The sequence below is a fragment of the Vidua chalybeata genome, chromosome 4, assembly GCF_026979565.1.
Source record: "Vidua chalybeata isolate OUT-0048 chromosome 4, bVidCha1 merged haplotype, whole genome shotgun sequence".
Lineage (NCBI taxonomy): Eukaryota > Metazoa > Chordata > Aves > Passeriformes > Viduidae > Vidua > Vidua chalybeata.
Window position 1 is genome coordinate 8405798 of NC_071533.1, and position 21715 is coordinate 8427512.

Consider the following 21715-nt stretch of genomic DNA (forward strand, 5'->3'; position numbering starts at 1 on the left):
TCCTCTTCAAAAATTGCTGAGTTTTTCCAACTAACCCATCCAAACTTCCTTCCCAGTCTGGGTCAAAAGTCACAACTCTGTTCTGTAGAACACTGCAAGTTTCCCAAATCCCAGAAAACCCTGAAAGTCTGCAAAACTTGACAATTATATGCAGCAAGGCAGAGCCTGAAGACAATTCCTGGATGATTTCCGTTGCAGAGCTGGAACCCATAATTCTTTGGAGTCAAGGCTTAGTTTCAACACTCCCAAATCAATACACTGTAAGATACCTTATTGATAAGAATAAGCAATTTTACCTGTGCTGGGATATGAATCCATATTGCAGGATTCAGGAGAACATGATCACACAGCTGCTTCAGCAGGGGCACCCCATTGTGTAAATTGCTCAGGTATTTCGAGAAGGCAAGGCAAAGTTCTAGCACAGCTCTGGTAACGTGAGCTTTGGAAGACTGCAAAAGAAGATTTTGCTTAAGGAGAGCCCTGCAACAGTCTAGGAAAAGTATTTAACTCAAAAAAAAAAAAAAAATTAAACATTAATGTAAGACATCAAGGAAGATTTACTTTACCTTTTCTAGGCTGTGTCCTATCACCAGGAAGCCTTTACAGGAAAGCATCTGTTCTTGCATAGCAATAGAGTTCTTCAACAACTCCATGATGAATGCCAGTAAAGTAGAACTGGAAAACATGTTTTAGTAAACAAAAACATGTTAAAGGGTTAGACAAAGTATTTCCAAATTAACGCTCCCACCACACAACCCTGAGATCCGTGTTATATAAATGTTCTGTTATGTAAAACAGAGCTTTTAAAACAAAAAGCAAGACTAAATTTTGAATGCTTGCTTCAAAAAACGTCTATTTTATTAATGCTTTTCTAACCTGAAATTCTGGACTCTGAGATAACCATATAAAAGCAAATTATTCCTTCTGAATTCTTGCAAAAATGCAACAGTTAAGTTTGTACTACTCTCTGCTTCATGTTTCAACTACAAACTTCTGCAAGATCAGTTACAATTACCATTCTACTTCTTAAGCTATCAGATGAGCAAATATTTTTCTAGACACAGCTCTGCTGTTGTGCTGCTGCCAGAGGTAATATTCCTGTCAAGGCACTACTGCCTGTGGATCAAGACTTTAATGAGCTGAAAACCCCTGTATTGCTGGGCCAATTTGCAACTGCATCAAATCCCTGACTCATCACATAAATGCCCAAGTCTGAGCCAGCTCAGGAAACACCCAGATACAAACAGATGGGCTGAACAAATACTGTGACCATCCCTTCTAAGAAACAATATGGATACAGGTCATCTTTAAACAGTCATGAAACTACAAATGCAATTAATCACAGCAAATTACACCAGAATTCTAAAAAGGAATCCCTTTGTTTTTACTGCTGCTCTTTAACTTAGGAACTCTAGAGCTCCACCAGCTTCTGTGTCTGGGTGTTCAGAAGTTAGATGGAGTTGAAACAGAGCTCAAACCAGAGGAAAAGCCTAGTAGCAACACTAAGTAACAGTATCTTCCAAAAATCTGAAGGTTAAAACAAAACGAAGAAAAATTCCAAGGAATGACTTCACGTAGCTGAAAAATTCAGCTTCCTGAATTCCTGAAGTTTCTCTTCAAGCCTTCTCCAGTGAATTCCCTTCATGACAGGAATAAACTCAAGACAATTACCCATAATTCTACTACACACACACACAAAAAAAATTGTTAACTATAAAATTTGTGTACAGTTCGATTCTTTGGGAGCTTTCACAGAACACATGGTGCAAACAAGTACATCACTTTGAGGTCCTGCCTGTAACCTTTCTGTAGTTAGACATAATTCATTGTTGCACAAAAAAATGCAAACTACTCTGCCATTTGATAAAGCAATAGGTAATTTCCTTTACTTCAAAGGAACAAAGCCCAGGACACTGCATGTCCATGCACTCACCAAACAGTTGTGTCAATGTGGTCTGAGGAATACTGCCTATAGTCCAATTGTGCAAAGAGAGGGAAAAGCACCTGCACTCCTCCAATGGAGTGCAGGGCACTTTGGATGGAGTGCGTCAAGACTGCTTTCACATCCTGGCAAAGAAGAAACAAGAAATATTGAAACCTCCTTCAGACACTGATAAAAAGTTTGTTAACATAGCCTTTAATTTATTCAATATAAAAGCTGTGTTATTGCCAAACAAAAAGAAACAGCAAGAACAAACTGGCTGCCACAGTCACACTAAATGCCCAGTATGCCTGACCTACTGCTTTAGATATAGATACTTTTAGATACAGATCTACAGTGCAGATCCTCAGGTGAATATACAGGAGGTAGTATTCAATGCACAGGGAAGAACAGGATTTCATATCAACAGCACAAAGGATGGGAGATAGGGAACATCTGTAGGGGAGTGAACATGTCAGAAGTAAGGAAGAAAGAGGTTTTTTTCATATGTAACCCATCCTCTGTATTTATTAATAGGATAAATTTTTTTCTTAGGATTCTTCTGCATCCTCTTTAGTTCAAGAAACAGCGGTAGGTCCAACCCAAAAAAACCCAACCTATATGCAATTGCATATCAAAATCCCTATAAAACTGGATTTTAGGTTTTCAAACAGAAATCATTTGCACCCTCCAAATCTATGACAATGTTGATTTACCTGCAGCATGAGGGCATGTGGTGAATGAACAAAAATAGAAGGGTTATCTTTAGGGGATGACTCAAGACACAGCTGTGCATCTGTAGCCCTTGGATTGTACATAAATGCAATAGCACTAGAGAGTTTGCCATCATACAGCAACAATTTGTGATGTTCATCGAGGAAGAGATCACTTTCTGCCTTGAACTTGAATGTTCCCTGGATTAGGAAGCAGGGTTGAGGAAGGAAAGGAGAAAAAATAGATTAGGCACACTAAAGATACAGATAAGAACAACTGTTGCAAAAAATGATTAAAAGATTGCTTCTTTAATCAAGTAGTACTTCATAAAGAAAGGTTCTCATAAGAACCAGAGACTCATAAGACTCAAAGTCAATTTTACAGTATTAAAATGGCAGAATTCTTTTGGTGTCTGAAGAGTGCCATTGCCAGGATGGTGGGTAATGTAAAAGAACCACATCAGCCTGGAAACAAGCAGGACTGTCAGCAATGTTCACTCAGAAGGAACTAATAGAGGAGCAGATAGAAAAGGAACCATCTTTTTTAGCATATGTTTGTACAGCTGCTGGGGAACAACAGCCTTCAATTAGTGCCCCTCAGGCTATGAATAAACAAATAATAAATCACTGCAACAAAACTAATCCTCAGCATTGACTTCACACATTAAAAAAAAACCATTAGCACAAGAAACTATAAAGCCACATTTCTAAAACAAAACATCATAACTGATCTAAAGTTTTCAGCCTCAATGAAAAAGTGAACCCAGTAAGAGATAACAGTTGTGTTCTCCCTCTCCCAACCACTAACATGGAAATTCTGAGAAGCAAAGAAACTGAACTAATGCTTACTTGTAGCTTCTAAGGCAACACATAGGCTTACAGAAGAAACACGGAAGAGTTTAATAAAAATATTACACTGTAAGATCATTTTTTATGACACAGAGATGTCACAACATTCTTAACAACTACCTAAAGAATTAAACTTAGGAAAGTCAATTCTAAGGTACCTTATATCCCAGGCCAAGCTGATAAATGGCAAAGATCTGAGCAGCATTGAGAGCCTCACTAAAAAGGTAAACAGATGTCATCTGCCCACAAAACACTCGATTGGCATCTGCTGTTTCTGAAGAACCCAGGAAACATTTGTCAAATGTCTGAAAACAGAAAACAGAACCCAGTAACAGGGTTTAATCCATGCTACACAAGCAAATCATGCAAAAAATATCCATTTCATCAGGGAATATTTTTACATAAACAAGTATTTTTACATAAACAAGGGCCTCAGCAGAAACAAGTATTAAATTCTGAGATGCATAAAACCACAATTTATTTCTCTACCAAAAAGTTACCATTTTTATTTCAACATTTTTAAAAATGCATAAAATGGGGGAGGTTTATTAATAAAATGGCAAAGAATATCTATGTAATGCATTAAGATGTTCAGCTGCAGACAGTGTGCAGGGATTACTCACATCACTGGTGTTGACAAACCATGTTATTTCCCCATAAGATGCCAGTTCCCCATTCACATAACACCGGAGTTCACTGTTCTTCCAGCGGTTATAGATGTGCACTATAGTCACCATGTACCACTAAACAATAAAAAAACAATTGATATAACTCTATGAACACTTGGGAGTAGCTTAAGCATTCAAGTGGGGCTTGGAAGAACAAATTCAACTCTTTATGTGAATTAAATTAAGACTGAAAGATGTATGTTAAGTAGAAAAGATTAATAAGTCACTGGTGAGTTTTCTTGCATTGCTGTGTCAAAGAATAATATGCCATTCTTTCCACACAGGAGCTTAAAAGGTATTTATAGCATATAACTCCAAAAATCTTTATGACAACGCTGAACCAAATTTACACTGAAACTACTCTGTAAATAATTTCTAAACTGAGCTACTCTTAGCAGGATGGACTTCTACAAATGCCATTCCAAAGAGCAAGGATAGCTTCAGACTAAAGCCTCTCAAAGACTGTGCATGTCAAATTATCACAAACAGAATCCATATTTACAGCAAGGGATTACTGATAAGGAATTCCTGAGGAGGCCTGTTCTCCCACAAGATGTTTACATAAGTTCCAGAAACATTAGCAGGACATCTAAGTCAAAAAGGGAACATCCAACATCACATAACACTACCTAATAGGCAAGTCAGCCTTTAACACCAGTAATAAAATCAAGTCATGTTTTAGTTGTAAAATTAAAAAGAACTAAGAATTCAGAACACATATTTATTTTGCTCATTCCAGTGTAACTGTTTTTCTACAGAAAGATGAGATTAATCAACCACTACAACATAGACTCCCAGGCTCCCATTTTAGACTCATGAAACATGTTTGAAAGATTTTATTATTTTTACTCACCTTTTGTGGCTTGAAATCAAATTTTACACAGTGCTGGAAACCTTTTCCCTTTGATTTTATGGATGTTACAATCAAACAGCTTCCAACAAAGTGAGCAGAATAGCCAAGTCCTTTGTTTGTTCGAAAACTGACAAATCAGAACAAAATCAGCACACACAGATGGATGCAGAAATCATTGAACAATTAATAGAAACTGAACATCAGCAATATCAGCTTTACATAATACTCACCAATATAAATAAGGCTTATCCTTATCCACATTAATATTATTTACAGGATCCATTCTTAGCCAAGTGTGGAAAGTAAATCCATTCTGGTATGGCCACTTGGCTATAGGAGGTAAGGCAATAGCCTGAAGAAAGGAAGAAGTCATTCATGTAGAAAGATCAACATAACAGTAGAAGTGTGCAGCTCAAGATACACTCTACAAATATATGCTGATAAACAGAGACACATTGCAAATGAATACAGTTCCTCTATAATTAAGAAAAAAAAAATCTGGCATAACTTCTGTTCTCTTTGTACTTGATTGTTACAATATTTAATTAACCTAAATATTTATAAACTGACCTTTACACCTCAAAAAATATTATTAATAGTAACCTATGCTTCAAAATTTAAATGCTTTAGCAAAAGCCTTATGGAATAACAGCTTCTCAAAATGTAAATTCAGATTGGTTTGGTTTTATGGTAATCTGACAGAATAATCAGTTCCATTTTCACATAGTGTTGGTATTCAGGAAAATAACTGATCATAAAGGGAAAGCTGGCCACATTTCATTTAATAAATTATTTTCTCTCCTGAAATTCACATTTAAGTAGGCTTCCAGTGAGAATAACACAGAATTTCAAACCTCCTCAAATGAAACACAATGCAATCTCCACCAGGCAAAATCTTCGTATCAAACATTGTGGTTTTAGTGCAAAGCACTCGAGTTACAAACCATGTGGCAGAATCCTTTGTTTGAAACAGCTGGAATTTATTTTTTGGAGTTTTTCAGTTGGTTGGGTTTTTTAGCATTACTGTTAACTTTCTGCTGGTGTGCAGCCCAAATTTGCAATACACACTTCAATTAAGATTGCCATTAGCTCTGATCAATCATGCCACCCAGATGATCAATACCAATGAAAAAAAAAAAAACCATCAAAGAATTCAAGTGTCTCCAGACTTGTTATTATGTTCCCATGCTCCATTCAGCTACTCCTGTCCACACAAAATGCTATAAATCCTTCTGTATATCAGCTAACTAACCAGCCTCCATGTCTTTGCACCCAGTTCCTGGGAATTGGTAGCATTATCACTTGACTTAACTCACAATGGATCACAGAGTAGAAGTATTTCATTTCTTAAACTTTTTCATTTATATACGTATAAAAATACCTACATAAAGGTTTTACTGAGGCACCCCAATATCATAAAATATGGTTTAAGCAATGAACATAATTAACAAAAGTTAAACCAGAAGTTAAATAGAAAACCACTAATAACCAAAATAAACACAAAGATGTCTGTCTATTGCCAAGTTCTGTTGCACGTGATAAAACTGCAGAAGCACTTTCCTAGCAGTTGGCATTTTTCAGTCTCCAAATTTTCATTCAAAAAATAATTCATTATGCCATCAAGTTGGTGAAATTCAATCTCAAGCTACCAAGGCAGAAAGCGAATGGGTTTATGTGAAGACAATTGGAAAGAGTTATCTTGATAAATCTTACTCAAATCTTATTCTGCATTAAGCATGAAATTTTGAACATAATTTTTCATTCTACAATTGCAGAAGCAAAAGCATTGACATACTTGAATTCCATCAGAAGATTCTGTACAGGTTTTCCAACTGCCTATCTAATTTCAAACTCTTTTTCAAGTGAACACCACAGAACTTAGAAATGAGTCACAGGAACAATTACAAAAAGACTAATTGTTGCTAAATTTAATCCTTTTCAGTATTATTCAGCCTATAAATGCCTAGGATCAATGCTTTCTCAAAGATTTCTCACAAGCATCTAGAGTGAAAAGCAGGTATATTCTCCTTGAAACACTATTTAACTGAACCAATCTGAAAAAAAACCAACAAAATCCAAAAAAGCAGCCTCATTTGTATCTATTCTTTATGTAATAGTATTTGTCCTTCTATAGTGATATTGCACATCTATTATAAACACAATTTATTCAGGCACTAGTGTAGGTGTCAGGCAGAGAAAAAAATTTGGTTAAAATTCTATGACAATGACAGATGAAACAAAGAACACACAAATGAAAATAACCTAGGGCCTTAATAGAACAATGAGCAAAAAACCAAGAAATGCAAAATATCTACATACTGCAGCACTTTTTCCTGGAAAGTTGAAGAAGGCATCAGGTCCATACTTCTGAGGCATGTGTTTTAACACAGACAGTAACTTCCCAGCATGTGGTGGCTGACAAAGACAGTTATTACATTTGTAAATAAGTAAAACAAACCTCTAAGAAAGAAAAGACTACAAACACAAAAAGAAAATTCTAACACATTTTAAAACTTTGCATGTGGTTGAATAACACCCTGCTAAGACATTCAGCACTTTCAATAAAACAACACTAACAGTCATGAATATCTTCACAACATATAGAGTAGATGCACTGAATTCAAGTTAATTAGGAAACTTCACTAAGGACTTGAAGGCCAGAGCCACTTTCACCCAGCATAAACAAAATTGACCCTGAATGTGGATTCCTGCCACTGCCTGTTCATTCCCACCAGCTCTCTGTATGACTTTGTGGTAAGCTAAAGAAAATGAACTGGTCAAGATGAAAACTAACTCAGGGAAAACAAATGCAAACCAGTTTTTAATTACAGCTGTTCTGGGAAGTGGCTGAGTGAAACCTGTGCCAGCACAAGGGGGATGGGAATGGCAAGCAAAAGGGAGAGGGAAGATCAGCAGAAGGATTATTTTCATCAGGATGACAGTCATAATTAGATTAAACTGATTTGGTTTATACTTTCACATTAGTCCATGGAGAAAGATTCAAGTCCAGGGGCAGTTTGGAGCACCTAAACTGAGTGCTCAGTGTGAATACTTAACACTTCTCCACGACCCATATCCTGCTGATTTTATTGTAACAGTCTGCAGTGATAAACTCCAGATCTAGTGTATGAGCTCACAACAACAGGAGAATAGCAAATAGTGATCATAGTGACCCGACAATTTTGTGTATTGTCTTTCACCACACCATATCTTTCTGGCAGATCTATTTTTAAACTACGATTTTATAATCCTGGTATTTTCCTGCAAGCGCCCTTTTTCACCCTGTTGTTAACAGCTACCCTCTGAAAACTATGCATGATGTTGGAGCATTGCACGATCCATCAGAAGTATTTCAAATGTACCAAAGTTGGAGTCAGCTCAGCAGTGCTTCAAGAATCTGAGTTAAAACTGAGAAGGTAATGCTGAGAGCTGCTTAGATGCAAAATACTTGGTATCTTTACAGTTCTGCTGATTTTAAGATTTATGGAGTTGTACAACTCCTTGGCAATCCAACTGGGGCATTTTTCTCTTGCTTTCCCCTGTATTTGGTCTTTAATAAGGAAAGGAAATTAAATGCAAATAGCAGGGAGACAGGAAATGAAAAAGTTAATGTTGCAGAGACAACTTTATTTCACCTACAGTTAAGTATACTCTCTATGCTCAATTATTAAGTTTAAACCATCTATAAAGTTTAGAGTATTTTTATTTAAGGAGGTTAAGATCTTCAGAGTTATTTATTTCAAAGGGCCTTTTAAAATCTGCACTATTATGTATGCATACTTGCTTTTATATGGTATACTATTTCTTTTAATTATTTGAAGTCAACAGAGACACTGTTACCTCTCCACTACACTAGCCAGAGTATTTAGAAATAACAGGAGCCGAATTAAAATTCAAAGCAGCTAAAATGAGTGTTAAAATAGTTCCCAAGTCCAGTGAAATAACAACTGTGTGTTGAAGAAAACTTTATCAGGTGGCCTCTACAACACAGACATTTTTACTTTCAGGAAGGTGGTTTCTCAGCTGTAAAAGGGTCACTTTCTATTCCACACAGGAACAAGAGAAAAATTATACAATTTTTCATTGGGACTTATTTCCTTCAGTTCTATTTCTGCCAAAGTTTTCACTTCCCTAACTGGATAAGTTTTCTAATCATCAGGTAAAGTACAGCAGCCTGAAAATGGGAGCAAACAGAACTGCCTCTGTAGGCATTTTTTATTGCTCTCTTCTGATTAAAAAAAAAATACACCTTTTCCTTCAATTTCATATAGCTGGAATAAAAAAAAAAAATCATGTGCATAAAAACACTTAAGAGTCACCTTATTATTCCCAGGTATTCAAAAAGACCAATATATTACACAGGTTCAGGAAGAAATGTAACTTCATCACTATTCTACTCCCTGTATTTTAATTGCTTTCAGGTAAAAAGATTCTTTATATAATACAAGAAAGCTTCCTGTATTTTTTGGTATATTCAAAATTTGTTTGTCATTAAGTTTTTGGAACAGTCTTAACTTGTGAAAATTAGGAAAAACAAAAGCAACACAATAAAAATTGTTTCAGTTTTGCGTTTTCTTTTACCCATCTCCCTTTTTCTCCTTGCAGCTTGCTGAAGAATAACTTCAGCTCTCGAACTGTCAGGTTATAGCTAGCCAACACACCGAGCATGTCCACTAGGAGATCTGAAAAGCAGAAAGAACAGCAATGTAAGTGCTTAATAAAATGCAGAGTCAAATTTTTATCATCTAATTAATAACTGTGCCCATGAGATTTTGCGTAGAAGCAGCACAGTTTGAGTCCCACACTGGGGGAGGCTGTACCTGCAATCATGTTGTCAGCTCTATTGATCCTCCTGAGCACTTGTTCCACGAGTCCCACTTCCGTGCAGGCCTGGAGATTCCGTATGCTTTTCTTCAGGATTGCTGTGAACATGCTCCACACCTCAGCCTGGCAGGTGGTGTCACACTTATCCAGTAAGTCCACCATGCAGGTGATGCCCTCTCCTTCTTGGATGATAAAGTTCATTTCCAAGTCAAACTGGCCCCCGACGAGCTTTCAGAGAAAAATATTTCAAAAAACAAAGCTTAAGGCATCTGTTTCAAAGTATTACTCTATGCCTGAAGTTATTTATTCTGTGAGAAGAAAACTATCGAAGATGTAAGGGGAAAAAAAAATAATAATCAAGTCAATAACAATGTACCATCTCATTTTTCTTCTGTTTCAAGTTCTGTTGAGTAAAAAAGGTGCTCTTAAGGTGTCACCTACTATCAGAATATTGCTGCAGAAAAACATTTGAGTAGCTTAGGATAAAGATGTCCAAGTTCAGCTGAAAAGTGAAGACACCAAGTTCTAAAACAGGTGAGCCCAACAAAGCAGTAAAGATATCTTAAATTTCCTGGAGTGACCCTAAAAGTTTTCCTTTGCATTTGCTTAACAAATCTCCATTAAGAGGGCAATTCTAGCCAAAAGGAGCTGATGCACATCAGAAATATTGCCACTTATGAACACTTATGAGACATTCCAGTGACTAAAGCTGGTTAAGAATTAACTGCCAGGTTCATTTGCAGTCCCAGGTACTCAAAGGAAGCAAAGGCTTGCTGTATTTGCAGGCATGTGGAACACCAGCACTGTTCCAAGCCTTTGGGTATGATTTGGCTAAGACACTTCAATCCTGTAATATTTCAGGTCTCCTAGAGGCAAGTTTTGTTTGAACATACACTGAGCAACTAGCCACATATGCCTGTGCAAAGGAGGTGGAAGGGGAAAGTAAATAACCTGTTCCACTCTCACTTGCATACTTAATAAAACAAAAATTCCAACTGAAGGCAAAATGCATTTTATTAAGTTAACTCCTTTATACCAACTCCCTCCATCCACTCCCTAAAGTTCTCTCGGACTTTAGAGCTGTATGAACATTAAAAATGTGCCACGCTTACCAAAATAACCAATATATACCAGCATACAAACAAGAATTCAGATATCAATGACTGTAATTCTCAAAATGGACTCATGGCCAGAAATATTTCAGCTCGTTCTCACTTCTGCAAGTTTGTGTTATTATTTCTGTCCTATGTGATGGTGTTCCTTTGACAGGCTTTGGCCATTAACAGCTTCAGTACTGTCACCTGCTGAAGTCACACCATATCAAAACTGCCCCAAAATCCATACACTAACTTGCTTCCATATTAGCTCCAACAGCTTCTCTCAGCTAGTCAGGATCCAAAGAACAACTTACAGAACAGAATATACGCTCTTCATTAACCACTGAAATTACCATACATTTTCCTCAAGTGTCTAAACCTTGCCACTTTGAAGAAGCAATCTTTGGACTTCTGGGAATAAATCAGTAGTGCCAAACACCACAGGAAGCAGAGAAAGTTACTGCTTTTTTGACAGAATAGACAATGTCTCATGGCAATGATTTCTAAACAGTAATTTACGCTTTTCCATTTTCTCCTCTCTGGGTCATGAAAAATAATTATGCAATTTACTATCAGATGCTTCCATAATATCTCGGAAAACAGCAAGAACTGAATGGAGTGACTTGAGTTATATTCCCAGCTTCTCTATATCAACTCATGCTGTCAACTCAAACAAATCCATCAAATCATTACCATCCTCCAAGCCTTAGTTTTCCCCTTCCAGAAGACGGAACAGAGGCCTAACTCAAGAAAGCTCTGTAGGGTATGCTAGGCAGAACGAATTGACACAGAATTATCTCAAAACAAATGCAAAGAAAAATATACACCCTTAAAAAAAAAAAACTCTCAACAGAGCATTTGAAAATGTAAAATACAGAATCAGAGTTATACCTCATTTCACACTGAATTTATCCTCTACAAAACTGAAGTATTCCTCAAGAATACTCTTCTTAAAATCAAAGTAAGAAACAAAAAAAATATTGTATTCTGTGTAGAGACAGAACATCTGAAGGTTAAATTCTGGACATAAACCACCTGCTAGTTCTTAACAAGAAATTCAACTCTTTATGCATTTGGTTTTAACTATCAGCCAACCATCAATTATCACATGAAAACCATATACAGCTACTGGAGGTGACCTTACCTTCACCCTATAGTCTACATCACCAATCTTTCATTTTTGGCTACATACACTATTATCGGAACCCACCCATCCAGGAAGCTGTCACATTAGGTTTCCAATCTCATCTGCAAGCATAAGCATTTCAGGAAGCACGTTCTAGGAATAATATGCTAGGGTAAAAAATAATTACCATTTTAACATTTCCTGTAGGGAAGTGAGGACAAAAAATTGCTAGGGAAAGCAGAATACCCAAGGCAGGGTGCAGCTGATGTACAATATGTATGCACACCCATTAGATACACATAGGCACACACACCCCCCACACTATGTCATATTAACCCTTTCTAATGGTGATTTGAAACTGATCAACCTTCAAAACACAAATTTGTTTCCAATGACAGGGATCATAATCCAGGTCCATGCATTGGCTAGTTATTATCTGAGCTGCAGTAATGGCTGTGCACAGCAAAATGTAATCTTCCCAAATGTCACAGTAAGTTATGAATATCTGAGCAGCTTAATGCACCTTACTAGCCATGAAGTGTGAGAATGTAATCTTATTACCTTTTTTATGGTTGTATTTTTTTGAATAATGTAGCCTTTGAACTGATGTATAGTCTTTGCTTGCACTTTAGCATGATTTGGTCTCCTGTGTCGCAGAGTACATTTTTCAAAATTCTCCAATTCAACGTATTTTAAGTCCTATGCTGAGCTGCATAAACAATCTTTATAGCAACCCACTGGGTGGCATAACGTTTTCTTTCTTCAACATGTAGAATTAAGTACAAGCTTACAGGAATGGTTTTAAAGGGCAGCATTCAAAAACATCCTCACAAATTTCGGATTTTGCCAGTTATATCCACCTTCAAAAATACATATATACTAAACCAATAGCTCAAGCTTCTCGTAAAATAGTTCTACATTTAGCTGATTGAATACACAGGCAGAAAGTGTATTTTTCCCCCCTTAGGGAATTAAACTAATGAGAAGTCAACATAGTAGCACTAATTTTTAGTATAAAATAGCACTACAACACTTCTAAATAAAACCAAAAAGACAATTAAGACACACTTAACCTTTCGTTGCAATGAAGTGATGTGAGATATGAAAGAAATGGTTCACTGTTTGGGTGAGCATCTACCAAACTACTGCAGAAAATAGCTCAGAATAAACAGTCAAGCTCCACTTTCCTGAAAGAACATGGTCTGGATTATTAATCTAATTTAAATTATTTCTCCTCTTAACAGATATTAAGTATTTAGAAAGCTTGCAAGACAACCCAAGAAAAATTATTTCAATGACCTATAACACAAAAAGAAGAAACCAAGTCCAAAATCAACATTTCTCCTGGAAAAGCCAAATTGGCTACACTTGGGAGAACTACAGGGCGGGATCTTCACATTTTTATCTCAAACCCCAAAAAAAGCTTCCACTTCTATAGTTTCCTCATCCTTCTGGTTGTTAGATAAGCCAAACATCAAGTACTTGCTTTGTTCCTCAAAGCCAGGATGAAGGGCTATTAACCAAACTGTGACCTCCCTTTTCCTCAAGATGATAATTTCGTAATACCAGAATTGTTTCTTTAGTATGTCCAAAACAAGAAGTATGAACACCTATCCCATGAAAAAAAAAATGCAGTCAAACAGGCTGGTTCAATCTCTGTGAATTTTTTTTAAGTTTATGCTTAATAAGAACCTGCAAAGCTGGACATTTATAGTATTCTTTGCCTATGTTTATTCCTATCTTCCACCAAAGAAATAAACCACCTCCCTGAATCCATTGTCCCCTTTCACATACTCAGAAATATACTTCACATATTCAGAAATTCATTGAATTTAGTTGATTGAAATTTATTGATCATCAAAAATAAATGCCAATCATATGGGAAGCATAAGAATTGACATCTCTCTAGGGTAAGAATCTCATAGGATCATGGATGATTCCAAGTTGGTCAAATTCCAAGGGCATGCAATAAACAGGAAAAGTCAGTAGCATGACACAAATTCATGATATGATAAAAAGATGGTTGTCATTTGAAAAGGCTTCTACAGAACAGAAGAGGAAAAACATTGGGAAAGATAACAACTCAGACATACTAATTTCCATGGATTCTTCTTCCATCACTAACACAACACGAGGAGGTGAGAACATTAAAATCTGAGTCCTAGGAAGGTTTGGCAGGAAAGCCTGTTGATAGTTTGAATAAGTGACACATCAAATAGTGACATTAGCATGAATGTCAGGTCAGTGAAACAGGGCTTAGGCCCAGAGAGGTTAATAGAGAGGGCGAGAAAGGGGCAGAAAAAGCCTGGATGTCAACTTTTTTCTTCATTAAATTGCTAGTGTATCAACCATAATGCACTAGAAAAACTATAGAAAACACAAAGAACTCACTCAAGAAAAGTGAGGTCACACCTTCCAGCAAGACACAGATGATTTAAGGTCATTTGCTACTTTGGCTCAAAGTTTAAAGTAAGTGAGACCATGAACGTGCAAGTGACCAGTGACCCTTTCACAGAAGGAAATATTCTGCTTCAACCACTTTTGTAAGCAGAAGAGTCCTCTTGAATCTTGCTCCAATTTTGGTCTTGGTTTCTCCCATCTTCAAACAAAACCAGAAGTGACCCAAAAAACTCCAAACACAAAAAAAAAAAAAAAACAAAAAAAAAAAAAAAAAAAAAAAAAAAAAAAAAAAAAAAAAAAAAAACCCACCCAAGAAAACTCAACAACATCAGAGAACAAACAGGTAATTTCCGTAGAAAATCCCAAACTTTTCCTGCTGATACCTCAGGTTGAAGTCACCAATCTCCACCATCCAGCACTACCCTACAGTTATTCCACAAAAAAAAAAAAACCAAAAAAAAACCCCACACAAAACTAATAGTACTTCTAAGGGATAAAAGGATAGTAAGAAAAGAAGAAAAAAAAAATCTCCTTAATTAGCTGCTTTCTCTCTTATTGCCAAGTTCATAACAAAGCCTAGAACTTCATTCACCCAGCAAATGAGAAGTCCATTTTAAACCAGGCATATCAAAACTGGCATTGCACAACAGCATTGCACCCACTTTAAACCTGATGCTTCTGGGATTCTGAGGGATTCTGTTCAACACTGTCCTTAACAAAGCTGGATCATCCAGGGAAAAACCATTCTCATTGCTTCCCTTCAATGGGATGTAATATAAACGTTTCGCATTAAAATAGAATTTCTTCAAGTCTGTCTGCCGTCGGGAAAACTGCCTAAATGTGAATTCAACAGGCACCCTCAAGGCGTTGTCTACTGCTGCCACCTAATGTTGTATTTGAAACCATTAGCCCAGAATCACACATTTTTAAGACAGTGTCTCAGCACTGTATCATTCCCTTCTTCCTCCACACACCTCTATCAGCAGCTTATATCAGCATGCTTCATCACAATGAAGAAAAAAAGCTGTATATCCAGGAAGTAAGAAAGGATAAAACTTCCAGGCAGCAGAAGAGTTTACATCTAAGCACTGGCTTCTATAAAACCAGAGTTTCATCAACTTCGCAAAAGCTAACTACAGAGGACATACAATTTACCCAGGAAATTACTGGCAAGTATCTCCTACCCAGTTCATCTGAGACATAAACCAACTCATTAAAACTTTTCTTTAAAAATGCACTTACCTATGCATACATGAAAATTACTCTATCAGTGAAAATAACAAATACAAAAAAGCAAAACTCTTGATCATGTAGGAACAATACATCTGGAGCATCCTTCTGGTGTATGGGTTTTTCCTTCCCAAGAGAATGGGGGCAGGGAGGATAAACAATTTTAAAATACAATTATGATATAATCAATGATTATTTACTCGAGCTAATAATCTAGTATTTTCACTCTACTTGCAAGCATTTGCAAGTCAAATTGGTTCACTAACACAATTAGTTCAGTTTGTAGCGTGCAGCTGAAGGCCCAGTGAAAACAGAGCAATGCAAGGAAGAATTAGCTCTACAAAACACTTTTAAACATGGGGGCTGGGGAAACAGGTATATGAATTTCAAATTTTATACTTTTTGTGTTTAATCTACTTTAGAAAGAGACATTAAATATATTTTAAGTACATACCAAAAACTGAAAATCAGTATCTTATAAAGTGAGCAACACCAGTTTTAAGTGAAACGATTAGCAAAGTTAAATTCTATTCTACACAAACAGGAAAAAAAAATCTACATTTACCAGTTTGGTATCCATTCAAAAAAGGATCTTAGTACAAACAATTCAAATTAAAAACACCATGCTTGAACTCAAAACAGCTACAGCATTCCATGCTAGTAACCCCTTCCAATCAAGCCATTCTATGATTCTTTGACACCACCATGCACTGTGCCTCTGTCTTCCAAAAATTCAACAACAGATTCCAAGGGCGAAAGGCATAAACAAGGCCAATATAAGGAAGTTTTCCCTTCTCCCAGTCTTTACTGCTCCATCAAGAGGTGGGACAGCTGATACACAAAGGATTGCCAAGAACACAAAACACAAGTCCCAGAGGCCCAGGAACCTAAAATGGCACTGACCAAACTGTGGATAATACCCAATTATAATACAGCAAGCCTGCAGCCATTGGAAAAGTTCAGGTGGGGAAACAGGAGAGAGGATAAAATTGATTTCCCACCAGATTTTATCTGACACACAACACTGGGTATAAAGGCCCTTTGCCCCTGAGGAGGCTGCACCACTGAGCTTTATTTCAAATCCCAGAGAACAAGGAGCTACCAAGTTGAATTTGTGCAAATCAAACAATTTCAAGACTAAATTTCAACACTCTCTAAACAGTGGCTAAAGGTGTATTTACAACACATGGCAGTTTCCTTTGTTTGACTTGTATTATGCATTTCAATAGACATTACCATAGAAAATATCTAAATCCAGCTGAAATTCCCATCTTTCTAGTACATGTATTAACAACATTAAATTCTCTTTTGTTTTAATTAACTTTTTTCAGTGTACCTTAACCTATGATGCTGTTTAAGACACACAAGAAAGATGTGACTCTGAGAGATTGTTTAATAACATGCAAATTTGTAGCTCCATACAGGAAATGAAATATCCTAAATCTCTACATCACATCAGATTCATATGTGCATTGAAAGCAAATAAATCATTTAAACCATGATACAGAGCACCTTTTTAAATTTGCATTTATCTACAGTAAATACTGCCATGTTCTTTAATAGCTTGCTAGTGCAATCTTAGCAAACTAATGATTTATGGTTTTGACATTTTAAAAATCAGAAATCTGTCATTTTATGACACCCAGTAGAAAGTCTGCTGGAGTTGGAGTTACAATACTCTGAATTTAAACTCAGATACATGAAGCATACATAGCAAAGCACTGTACCAAGTATCCATTTCATTATTCCAGCACTTCCCTCCCTAGCTATATGTCTAGAAGTTATCTAATGCTTTTACTCAAAACAATAATTTTTTTTTTTTAATTTTCACCAAGCAAGATACCTTTTTGTCAGTTCTGGAAATATCACCCATCAGCAAAGAAACCCAATCTGCTGTACACTGAGAGAACCATACTTCAGTGACCAAGCTGTACAGGTCTGCATCATGTCCTACCTTAATCCCTCCCCTCAAGGAAGGCGCCCAAAAGATAACATTTCAAATACCACATTAATCAACAACAAGTCCAGAGTGGGGAACAAACCCTACAGTCAGAATGGCTTCACAGGGAATAATACCCTGCTTGCACCCACTTCCATCAGTCAGGATATTTACACTGTAAGCAATTTTTTTCTGCCTAGAGGATATATCAGACAAAAAAAAACCAACACTGCCCATCACTGACACCATGCCTGATCAAGCACAGCTGCAGTTTGCATATACTTAAAAATAAGGATTCACACAGAAGTTAGACAGGTAGGTTAAAAAGATCAAAGAGGACTGATTCCCACTGTCAGAGAAGAGTCTTCTCTGCCAATGGATAGTGACAGAAAAAAACTTCAACCGTGATAATACACTCAGAGACACCTAAAAAAAACACAAAAAACAATTACCTGAAGCAACTTACCCAAGCTTTCTTGCAATTATATCACATTTTCTCACATGCTTAGTGTTCATCATCTAAAAAAACTAACAGCCTGCTGCATTTTTATTACTTAAATGTAATATATTACCAAATATATGTTTTCTTTCAACCAAGCTGGTGTGCAAAGCCAGTCACTATATTTCAACAAGAAAACATTTTAGGATGCTTCATTTAAGCATTTATTTTACTTATGATTTTATGAAATATTATATTTATTTCCATTTGGCAGGGGAAATCACTAGTGCAGTAAACCCCTTCAAATTATAAAGAAATACAAACAATTATAGAATTTTTCTTGTGTATGCCACTTACACTGAACAGAAATGCTTCTAAATATATATAGATATATATCCACAACAAGTAAATAATGTAGAAAACACACTATATTTGAGCTTCTGAAAATTGCAGCTTCCTAAGCTAAGAAAACTAGAAAGAATATAAGTAATTCTCAAAGAGTCTCCCAGTGCATCCAAAGAGAGGTATCCACCCCAAAGCAAGACATTCTTCTGGAAAATGGGAAGAAAATACTTTTTTGAATCATTACCAAAAAAAATTAAAATCAGAAAGTTTATATTTTCTCTTTAAGCCTTTTTCATTCCTATTTTTGTATTTGTTGTGATATACTAATACAGCAGCATGGATATAATTTATAAATAATAGTACATATTTATTGGGGATGAATTATCACCTTTTTTTTAACTAATGATTTGTGCAATCAAAAAGGTTTGAAGACTACTTCCCTAGATGTCAGAGAAGAGACAATGTATCCCCATATTTTTCTCCAGATCAGAACACCTGTCTAATATTTAACAGTGGGTTGAGGGCAGGAAGCTACCACTCTTTACAGAATCTGAAGTTCGCATCCTGCAAGTCTCATACAAACAATTCTTCACAGAACTTTATATCAACTTACATTTGATATCCACTTTGTGATAGTTACAAAGTACATTATTTCAAAAGCATGTAACAACAGAAGTCTACAAGTAAAAACAAGGTTATGAGTTCATTCTAGAAAACATGTTTGAAAGTGTTTTGCTAGCCTGTAGAAACTAGGAAATAACAGCTACAAGTGAAGGAGAAAGGAGAAAGAAACAAAGAAAATTGAAGGAAAGTAACAAACCAGAAGATGTTCCAAACATGGAATTGTATACCAATAGCAAATAAACTTACAAGGGAAATAAATTGAAGCTCAAAAAGCCAAGAAAGAATATAAGATGAAGATATTAATTAATTTACCTATAAAGCCCTGGCAGGTTTTATCAGATTTAGAAACCATAATGTTAAACACTTCCTCTCCTACTGGAAGGTGCAGCCCCCCCATAGCTCCTCCACTGCCATCACCTTTCACAGCTCAGCAGGCAAATTGCTGGGAATTTCAGCACAACTACAGGCACCAGGTTACAAATTCCAGCAGAAAGCAAAAACCAGCACATCTGTTTTCATAATTTCTGGCAGTGCCTCGATCCAGAACAGCTGGAAAACACCCACCACACTTGCATGCTCAGAAGTGGCAGAGTTTGCTGCCATGGCTGCAGCAGGGACAGTTATGAGCTGGGATGTAAGGAATACTAAATGACATGCTACAGGAAATGTAACACTCAGCTTGCCCTCTTACCATTTTTAAAATTTTCTGTAGCTGTGATTAACATGGGAACACCAAGCAGCCAACCCTGGCTAGAATAGAGGGTGCTTACAATAAGTAACAGCCTTTTGTTTATTCTTACCAAGTCATAACTTTCGGGGATTTTTGCTTTCAGATTCTGCCATTCCTTTGTTTAGAGTTTTAAAGAAAATGGGTTACTGAAAGCCAGTGTATGGAAATATTGCTAAACAGAAGATTTCTACTAACCAAAAAAAAAGTGCCTTTGTGAGAACAGGTACCTCAGGAAAGCCTCCACAATTAGACCATTTTTATTTTTATTCCTTTCAATGTCCATAAGGCAACACTGAAAGCAAGGACGGAACTGTGACTCTGACACTTAATGTTTGTTACAACTGGCTTACATTCTTATGTTTGCAAAAACATCTTAAAGCTTTCCTTCCTCCCTGATTTGCCACAACACTGCTTTTTGGTTGGTTGGGGTTTTTTCACTCCTGCTATAGAAACTACTATTACTCTAAGGCTCTACCCCATCCTGATCTCCCTCTTGTCCCTTTTCTCAGCATACAGGCAATGACTGAAACAAACTGTCTCCAAGGAACAGGCACAACAGTAAATGAGAGAAAAAAAATCTCACAAAACCACAAAGAAACAAAGAAGACAAAGACTACAAGTGTTGCATACATTATCACTATCACACCATCACCTACAAACACACTCTCCTGTTTACAGTGTTGTGACCAAGGTAATTTCAATTGTTGACCAGCACTGCAATTGAAAGTGGACCTAAAAAGGCAAAAGCAGCCTCAATTAATACAAATCCAAACTACATTCTGTTTCTTTAATTTGGCAATCAAATTACCAACAGCAACTGCCATGTAGTGTTCAGCAAACCTGACAAGACCCTCCCATTCCCTGTTACTGACTGCAGTTCAGACTGGAGGAAAGTAACATAAATAAAATGTTAAATAAAATGGGGCTGAATTACATTTTGAAGCAAACATTTAGCCAGTAAAGCCAGCATTTGCTTAGGCTTGATCTCCACTATTTCTAACCTAAAGAAGAATTTTTGTAAAACACCAAATTCAGCAGATTTATCGAAAATTCTGATAAAGACAGAGCATTAATTGTGTTCTCACCATTTTTTCATCAACTCTGTCACATGTAACCGCACTTCTAAGGCAAAAAGGCTTTTTCTCTGACATGACTTGCAAGGATTCAAGAATTTAGGAGGATGCTTAAAGCCTGTCCCACACAAAAATGTGGATGTGAATCAAAACTAAATTATTACCCACAAGTGATAATCCATATAAGCTGAAAAAGGCTACATCCAAATAATGTACAATTTTGTGACACGGTCTTTCTTAGAACACTCTTTTCCCATGAAAAGTGTGATTAAGTGAACAATAAATCTTTCTTCAGTGAGACGGCGAAGGAAAGAGCATCTGCCACTATGAAAAGCTACTCAACTTGAAAACAAAGAAAGCATCATTATGAAAGAAGAGGTTAATGCCATCAAGACAAACAACAGTATAATCTTTTCAGAAAAATCTTCTCTCTCATTCCATATCCAAATTATTGTCCCATTTTTCTTTAGTGTTAACAGCTACTGTTAACTAATAAACATAATTTCCCTCCAATTCTGTAACTAGTAAAGCATCACAATAATAAAAAAAAAAGTATCCATCCTCCTAGTTTCTTAAAATCTCTCTCCTATACGAATTGTATTTATTTATTAAAACAAGTTTCAAGAAAAACATAAAACATCTATTATAGTCATGGATTCTGGGGCTGCAAAGGTAGCTACAGATTTTACAGATAAAAGAACCTTTGGAAATCACAGAGGACTTCAATATTTTTCATCTGAACAAATAAATAGAAAAATAACTTCATCTTTAAGAAAATCATTTTGACTTAAACTCTAAACTTGAAGATTTGTTGAAGCTTCTCTCAGAGGAGCTATTTTGTTCTCTTTCCTTCTACCAGCACCTTATCTCTAGCAATGAAGTTT

The 21715-nt window shown here is 36.3% G+C and overlaps 1 protein-coding gene across 1 annotated transcript in view; it reads right to left on the minus strand.

Moving 5' to 3' along the window:
* Positions 1–21715, minus strand: part of LRBA (LPS responsive beige-like anchor protein) — a 365752-nt gene that overhangs the window by 314884 nt on the left and 29153 nt on the right. Inside the window, exons 2-12 of the mRNA XM_053939908.1 lie at positions 9825–10056; positions 9586–9686; positions 7324–7419; positions 5235–5356; positions 5005–5131; positions 4107–4226; positions 3642–3788; positions 2638–2835; positions 1934–2067; positions 567–675; positions 297–449 (exon numbers count right to left, since the gene is read on the minus strand). Of these exons, the coding sequence (XP_053795883.1) occupies positions 297–449; positions 567–675; positions 1934–2067; positions 2638–2835; positions 3642–3788; positions 4107–4226; positions 5005–5131; positions 5235–5356; positions 7324–7419; positions 9586–9686; positions 9825–10056 (1539 nt within the window). The remainder of the gene's footprint in view (positions 1–296; positions 450–566; positions 676–1933; positions 2068–2637; positions 2836–3641; positions 3789–4106; positions 4227–5004; positions 5132–5234; positions 5357–7323; positions 7420–9585; positions 9687–9824; positions 10057–21715) is intronic.